The following is an 8,430-nucleotide window of genomic DNA, read 5'->3' as shown; positions in this document are numbered from 1 at the left end:
AGGATGTCCATCGCTGTGGAATCCAGCTACCTCTGCCCTCCTCAGATAAGTTGCCAGAGGCTCAAGCAGGCTCTCCACTCTCTCTCTCTCTTACACACACACACACACACCCTTTTCCACTTTTCTTTTCCAAGCGACCCTCCCAGACTTCAGAAGAAGCATAGCCAAAACCTCCCTCGGAAGCCTGTTGACCTTTCATAGAGTAGATGGTTTTCCCCTCCCCACCTGGAGCCATAAACAATTCAAGCCCACGCCATATCTCAAATGCCATATTTTATTAGAAGGACATTAGGGGATAGCAACGGAGTCTTCTGTGTTTCGTGGAATATCTCATTGTTCAGAAGGAACTGCGAGCAACACTACAAACGCTTATCTACTGAACCACCATGCAGAAATTGTCAATACAGTAAGGACAATCCCGCCTTTGTTTAGACCAGGGGTGTCGAACCGCTTTCACCCCGAGGGCCAAATTCACTTCCCCCCACCCCTGAGAGGAGGGGAGCGAATTCCAGTGGTGGGCAGGGCTGAAGGACAGGGGAGCATGGCCAAAAGCAAAAATGATGGGGCCAAACCCACAAAACATGCCAATCTATATTACCTTAAAGCTCTTCCAGCAACCGACTAAGCCTTAGGGGAGGCATGTCACATGTTTAGAATGAGGGGGCGGGGTGGGGGCCCTGGGGGGGACTTGAAAAAGCCAGGAAATCACCAAAGGATCAGCAGTTGGAGGAAAGGGCTGGGGTCAGGGGAAGAGAGCATGGTCACTTGGGGAACATCTGAGGTTCAACACCCCTTGTTTAGACCATTCGTTGGTTTGCAGAACCTACCCAGCTCTGCAGACAGAAAACAGGGAGGGCTTCAGGACAATGTAATCCCTGATGTCATAATTTAATGCTCTCCAATTAATCACCGGGTTGGAAGGAACTCGGTTGCCCCACACAAGGCACATTTCGTCATCGGACAGCACCCGGTCCCACATATACACATCCATGAGCTCCCCTACAAAGGATTGGTTGATGTCAAAGCCACCTCCAAAGGAGTCCTGATCTTGCCCAAGGACAATCGAAGCCTCGGCACTTATACTGCGGCCTTTCATCATACCGTTTCGGGGCAAAGGTTGCCCGTCCAACCAGAATTCCACTAGCCCCGTGACGGACTCCCAACTCATGCAGATGTGCTCCCACCTAGGTCTGGAGGTCGGTTTTTCCGGGAAGATGAAAAGCACGTCTGAGGTGCCCACGTAAAGGCTGTATTCGTTGGGTTTGGATTTGAAGACAACGATCTCATTGTCGCTTGTCTTGGTCGCATAAGAGAAGAGGGTGTGAGCGCGGGTCATGTCCGTGTAAGATCTCAGGCAGATGGTGAAACTGGTCAAAGGCCGCTGGGAGGTGGCCTTCAAAACCACATGGCTAGTGTTCGATGATTCCGGGAAGATGAACACCTTTCTTTCGAGATCTGCGGAGGAAGGAAGGACAATGACAAAGAGAAGGGTTTTTTCCTTGCATGTGCATAAACTGATATCACATGGGCCTGTTCTAGTGCTTACCACAGAGAGTTAGCAGGAGATCAAGGTACAGAAATTACTAATGATCTCCAGAATATACACTGAAGTTTAACAGGGGGAGACTCAGGAGAAGTAAAGATATTCTGTTAACTTGCTGTTCACCACTCCAAAATCTTCGATGTGGAGCGGTATATAAATGCTGTAAATAAAAATAATTAAAAATAAATAAATAAAAGGGAGTGCTTCTTCACCCACTGCATCATTAAACTTCGGGATTTGCTACCAAAGATGTAATGACCAGTTTGTATGTCTTTAGAAGCAGGGTGGCTATTTACATGCTGCCGGAAAAGAGGAACTGTATGAGCAAAAAAAAAAGAGGTCACCCATTTGCAAATGTCTATGTATAGGTGCAAGTTTAGAAATCATCCGTATAACTGAAAGAGAAATACAAGACATCTCACCAGCATGGAAAAGACTGACCAGGTGACCCGTGTGCTTCTTCAATCTGATGTCCAGGTGCTGCTAACTCTTGAAGGGCAACTTCACGGCCCCCTGCTCTGCTATCCTTTCTCATGGTTCTTTGACTTTAAACCAGAGTTGGACTGGACACCCCTTCAAATATTGGACATGCCTTCAAATAGAGGATTGTCCTCTGCCAGCTCTCCAACATAATGGCTTCCTCTCTGTAAAGTAGGACATCTGGACACCCTATGAAAAGGGGACTTGACTAATTCTTGGAGGATAATGCTAGCAATGGCTACTAGCCATGATGGCTTTATGTTGCCTCCAGTATCAGAGGCATTGTGCCTCTCAGTACAAAATGCCGGGGTACCATAGAGAGAAAGGGCTATTGCCCACATGACCTGTTCATGGGCTTCCCCACAACCTTGTGGGGCATCTGGTTGGCCACTGTGGAAACAGCATGGTAGACAAGCTAAGCCTTTGATCCGATCCTGCACAGCTCTTCTTATGTTCTTACGAAATGGAACTTGATTATTGGCAGACAGGTATTCCTATGGATTTGTGGCATTATTTGTGGAATCTGGTGGATAAATATACAATAGCTCAGACTCTAAAGGGGAACGGTGTAAAGATGATGGCGTAATGACATGTGACTTCAGGTAAACTCTGTAAGACCCAAAGGACACATTCCTTTAAAGACAGAGGCAGTATCTACATCCCTCTTCCTTTTTACCCTAAATGTTAGGGCCTAAAGTAAGCACAGGGGACCGAAACTGGACTGGGACCCTATTGTGCAGGGCGGAGGAGATGTTACCTTTAACCCCCACCCCACTGCAGTCCCAATTTGGATACCCCACACAGAGTTTTTTAAAAAATCCCCCCCCCCAATGCTCCATTTTCAGGCACAGTGCTGGGGGTGGGGGCAATCTGAATTGGGTCTCCTGTACTTAGAGTAAAAAAGAAAGAAAGACTGCTACATCTTTACAGTAACACATAGGTTGATCCTAAGACATACCAGGGGCTTTCAGATTATTGTCGGCTAAGGGGGAATTCTGTCCTTTTTGGTGGGGTGTAGGGAAGGGAAGGATCAGACATGATGTGACAACATTCACATAATTAGCAGTGGCATGAATGGCATTTAAAAAGTAAATCGCAAGCTAGAGAGGGATGGATTTTGTGAAGTCCATTCCGTCTGCATTTCACAGGGTGTCAGGCGCCTCTCGTTCCATCACCTGCTCATTCATGGAATCAGATTTTTTCCAGTTTCCCAAATTTGTGCAAAGTCGTGCTTGAGCAAATTCACACTTATGAAAATGTGCAAATCCCCCCCACCCCCCACGTGCATGCGCATGCTTGTGCATGCTTTAGCCTATGGGAGAAAGGCACATTTTTGGCTGGTGTTTGGGTTTTTTTTTTTTTTTCATTTTCTTCTATGACTAAATCTGTGTAAAATTCCAGAAAGTAAAAAAAAAAATGGTCTGCAAGTCCATGGAAGTCCCATGTGACTTGGGAAAATGTGGTCCATTTTGGAATCTGCAGGTCGGATTCATAGAAAACAGAACTCATTTGATTCCATTGTGGATTTCGCCAACATCCCTACTGCAGGCACAGGACCCCCCTGAGACAGATTGGGACATGGATGGGAGGGACACGGGGCTTTAACTACCGCCCCACCACCACGGTCTCTATCCAGGTTGGCACCTGGCACCTGTTATTTGCATTGAAGGAAAAAGCTCCCATTCATTCCAAGCAGATCTTGGAAAGAAGCAGAATGTTTTAAAGAGAAAGACTGCCTTAAGATCCCAACTTGTTTATTATTGGTCTTGATAAAAGGGAAAAGTCTAAGGGAAAATCCTAACGAAACATTACTTTTTTCAAAATGTTGGTTGAGTCCAGAATTATTTATGCTAAATACTGGACATTGAAACAGATCCTGAAATTGAAGGGAAAATATGTAAAATTATGGGACTCAGCTGTTTTGCATCAATGTACATAGAAGGGAATGAAAACTGAAGCAGAATTGGAGGAGGACCAGAGATGGTTTAATTAGTTGTAAAATAATTTACAGAACATGATGCTTGGTCATCCTTTTCCTTGGTCACGACACCAGTATGGTGTCTATTAGGTTTTTGCATTGAAATAAACATTAAAAATAAAATAATAACTCCTCATCCTTCCCATGACTGGCAGAAGGGACCACATACCTGTTCCATTTTGTACAAGTCTTCTGCATCAAATAAATTAGCTGAGAGCCAGGATGGTGTAGTGATCAGAGTGTTGGTTTGGCGAGACCTGGATTCTAGTTCCCACTTGGGCTATGAAGCTCACTGGGTGGCTTTGGGCCAGTCACTGACTCTCTGCCTAACTTACCTCACAGGGTTGTTGTGAGGATAACATGGCGAGGAGGGGGACCATGTAAGCTGCCTTGGTGTTCCTTGCAAGAGGAAAAAAGTCAGGATATACATTTAATAATAAATTAAGTAAGTTATTTCCTTGCAATAAATTCTAATGCTATTAATATACAAGTGAGGTCTGCAACAAAATGTTGCAGTGTGGTGTGCTCCTGTTCAGGGCTCCAGCCAGCACACTCCATTCCATTCCCACCCTGCCTGGTTTTATCCCCCCCCCCGAAAACAGACACTCAGCCTTCTGTGTCCACTGAACGTGTCCTTAGGGTATTCCCCCCCTTCCCCCCCCTTAGGACATTCCCTAAAGATTTTTTGTCCTTCTGCAGACCTCTCCCCACCCCGCACGAGCCTAATGACACCTCCCTCTTGGAGGCAAAAGTTCTCCCCCACTATCTGCCCACAGCCACTGGTCCTGCAATAGCATCCTGCCAGAAGACTAGGCAGTTTCTATCATCCCCTTCTATTTCTGATGTTCAGGCTGTGCGTGCCAGTGTTTTTGCCGCCCAAACAGCACCATCCACACACAAGAGGGAAGTGTCACCCCAAAGTTTGCAGAAGAACAACAACAACAAAAACCTGTAGGGAAAAGGGGATGTCCTAAAAAGAGCCTACGGAGAACTGGGTATGCTCAGGGCCCTGGAATGGTGGATGTTGGAGAGTTTTTTGTATTGTTTATTATTGGTCTTGATAAAAGGGAAAAGTCTAAGGGAAAATCCTAATGAAACGTTACTTTTTTCAAAATGTTGGTTGAGTCCAGAATTATTTATGCTAAACATTGGACATTGAATATGTCCAATATTCATACTGGATGAATATCCAATATGAATATTGATATGGAATGGAATTCCATATCAGAGAATGGAATACAGCAGCTTGGATCCTGAACAGGAGCAGTTCACGCTGCTACATTTTTCTGCATGTGCCAATTGTCATAACAAATAGCCATTGACTATCATCCATGACATTGTCTAATCTCCCTTTAAAGCCGTAAACATCACTGTCGAATGGCCATCTAGCTTCTGCGTACAGGTACGCCTGGTTTGCTCTTACATGTCACCCACCTTCTTGAGCAACAGACTGCAACAGGCCAGCAAGGATGAGAAGAAAGGTGTGAAGGATCTCCATGCTGGGTTGGAAGCAGGGGGAAACGAGAAAAGAAAAAAAACTGGCGAGGAGGATGAAATGGATCTCAGATGTCGTTGGATCTGCCTTGAAGACTTCCTTCCTAGATGAAGATAGCCCCCAGTTGTGAGGGACTAGTGCAGACCTTCTGTGGCAGTTATATTTGAACTGTGAGGAACGGGCAAGAATTTCTGGTCAGTCCACACCCAGAGGAATAATCCATGAAACAGATTAAAATACTTCCCCCACTCTAATACTGGTATCAATTGCTGCTTGATTTTTAAAAAACTCCAGCCAGCATGAAAACAATCCCTCTCAGCCTGTGAACTGTAAGAGCCTTCCTGGACACTTTTGTTAGATAAGGAATGCCAGAATAAAGCGAACTTCTTTGCAAAACCCAAAATGTCTTTCTCATAGCCCAGTGGCAGGGCTTGGGGGGTAATCGCCATTTTTAAAAAGAGAAAGACAATATAATTTGCTTTTCTTCCAGCAAGGATTGATCATTTGAGGCTCCAATCCCACGCCCGCTTACCTGGGAGTAAGTGCCATTCAACGCAATGAGATTTACTCCTCAGAAGACATGTATAGGATTCCACTGTTCATTGATGCAATTGGCAGCCATTGGCAGAAAGAAACATGTTCACTCCCCCTCCCCTTCAGTTCCCAACTAATTTTAGGTGAACTGGAAGTCTCTTATCGATGGAAGGTAGGCATTCTTTCCTCAAAGGGCTCTCCCCATATTCTAGGGGTGTGGAACCTCTTTCAGCCAAGGGCCAAATTCAGTTTTGAAGGGCTGTGTTTAATTTTAATACATTGGTAACATAGCGGGATTGCATAGTTTGAACCAAGAATGTTCAAACTATCGAACAGTGGCACTTATTTCACATGCCAGTAAAGTAATGCTCAAGATCTTGCAAGGTAGACTCCAGCAATTCATGGAATGAGAATTGCCAGATGTACAAGCTGGGTTTAGAAAAGGCAGAGGAACTAGAGACCAAATTGCCAATATCCGCTGGATAATGGAGAAAGCCAGGGAGTTTCAGAAAGACATCTATTTCTGTTTTATTGACTATTCTAAAGCCTTTGACTGTGTGGATCATAACAAATTGTGGCAAGTTCTTGGTGGTATGGGGATACCAAGTCATCTTGTCTGCCTCCTGAGGAATCTGTACAACGACCAAGTAGCAACAGTAAGAACAGACCATGGAACAACGGACTGGTTTAAGATTGCGAAAGGAGTACGGCAGGGTTGTATACTCTCACCCTACCTATTCAACCTGTACGCAGAACACATCATGCGACGTGCTGGGCTTGATGAAGCCAAGGCTGGAGTTAAAATTGCTGGAAGAAACATTCACAATCTCAGATATGCAGATGATACCACTTTGATGGCTGAAAGTGAGGAGGAGCTGAGGAATCTTATGACGAAGGTGAAAGAAGTAAGTGCAAAAGCTGGGTTGCAGTTAAACCTCAAAAAAACCAAGATTATGGCAACCAGCTAGATTGATAACTGGCAAATAGAGGGAGAAAACGTGGAGGCAGTGACAGACTTCGTCTTTCTATGCGCAAAGATTACTGCAGAGGCTGACTGCAGCCAGGAAATCAGAAGACGTTTACTTCTTGGGAGGACAGCAATGACAAATCATAATAAAATAGTGAAGAGCAGAGACATCACACTGACAACAAAGGCCTGCATAGTTCAAACCATGGTATTCCCCATAGTAACCTATGGCTGCGAGAGCTGGACCATAAGGAAGGCTGAGCGAAGGAAGATAGATGCTTTTGAACTGTGGTGTTGGAGGAAAATTCTGAGAGTGCTTTGGACTGCAAGAAGATCCAACCAGTCCATCCTCCAGGAAATAAAGCCAGACTACTCACTTGAGGGAAGGATCTTAAAGGCAAAACTGAAGTACTTTGGCTACATACTGAGAAGACAGGATACCCTGTAGAAGATGCTGATGCTAGGGAAAGTGGAAGGCAAAAGGAAGAGGGGCCGACCAAGGGCAAGGTGGATGGATGATATTCTGGAGGTGACGGATTTGACCTTGGGGGAGCTGGGGGTGGCGATGGACCACAGGAAGCTCTGGCGTGGGCTGGTCCATGAGGTCACGAAGAGTCAGAAGCGACTGACCGAATAAACAACCACAAAACATAGTGGGCAGAGAGAGAGAATGAAGTGAAGGAACAGAAAGCTTAGGGCACAATCCTATGCATGTTTAGATAGAAAAAAGGTCTCTCTGCAGCAGATTCGGAGGTCAGATCCTTAGAAATCTGAACTCATTTTAGTCTGTCTCAAATTTATCCAGCATCCCTAGTGGGATACCTCAGAGAGCACAGGTCTAACTCCTAGCGAGGTGTGTGCGTGTTTGGCTGATCATGGAGAAGGGGGAAGAGAATGGGAGCGAGGAAGTAAGAAGTTTCAGCCGGGGATAATTTGAAAGAGGGATAAACAGCCTGTTTGGAGGAATTATGAGGAAGTTTTGGAGGAGGGGGTTAGAGCAAATGTAGGGAGTTGGAAAGAAAGTGGATGGAGAGGCATAAAAGAGCAACAGGAGCCCCAAAGCCAAGAGTTTTGAGAGTTAGGAATGGGGCGGAATATTAGGAAGAAGGGAGGAAAAGAGAACATTTGGAGTTTGGACCACATAGAAGAAACACAGAAGACAATGCAAAGATTTACATTCCCATCACTTCTGACTTGTGAAGTGATGGGAAGCTCTGTTGAGCCTCTTCTCTGGAAAATAAGGGGAGACAGAGAGGAGAAGTGGGGGGTTGTTCTTCCGAGCAGAAAATGCGAGGGGTCCGTCCTGGATGGAAGGAATCCTCTTTCCCTCTTTCTCTGTAAAATCCATGGAACTGGGTTGCTCTTTGTATCCCGCCTTTCAGAATTTAGCAATCAAAATAAAACAAAGCAAGCCCTTCCTCGGGGATTGCTCA

At 45.3% G+C, this 8,430-nt stretch overlaps 1 protein-coding gene across 1 annotated transcript; it reads right to left on the bottom strand.

Moving 5' to 3' along the window:
- Positions 1–261: 261 nt before the first annotated feature.
- LOC146334358 (serum amyloid P-component-like) lies at positions 262–5,658 on the bottom strand. Its single transcript, XM_084824412.1, has 2 exons — positions 5,436–5,658; positions 262–1,455 (listed from the first exon to the last, which is right to left on the bottom strand). Exons 1-2 carry the CDS (start codon positions 5,497–5,499, stop codon positions 824–826), a joined length of 696 nt encoding a protein of 231 aa, XP_084680538.1. The 5' UTR covers positions 5,500–5,658; the 3' UTR covers positions 262–823.
- Between the last annotated feature and the right edge of the window lie 2,772 nt (positions 5,659–8,430).

Source organism: Heloderma suspectum, chromosome 17 (genome assembly GCF_057233095.1).
Source record: "Heloderma suspectum isolate Gila_16-S chromosome 17, 16-S_ref, whole genome shotgun sequence".
NCBI lineage: Eukaryota > Metazoa > Chordata > Lepidosauria > Squamata > Helodermatidae > Heloderma > Heloderma suspectum.
This window is presented reverse-complemented; position numbering and strand designations above follow the sequence as displayed.

Bases quoted from the DNA above. Each gene is read 5' to 3' on its own strand.
- LOC146334358 (XM_084824412.1), bottom strand. From the start codon at position 5,499: ATGGAGATCCTTCACACCTTTCTTCTCATCCTTGCTGGCCTGTTGCAG. The intron at 1,456-5,435 runs GTGGGTGACATG...CTTCCTCCGCAG, and splicing joins GCAGTCTGTTGCTCAAGAAG to ATCTCGAAAGAAAGGTGTTC.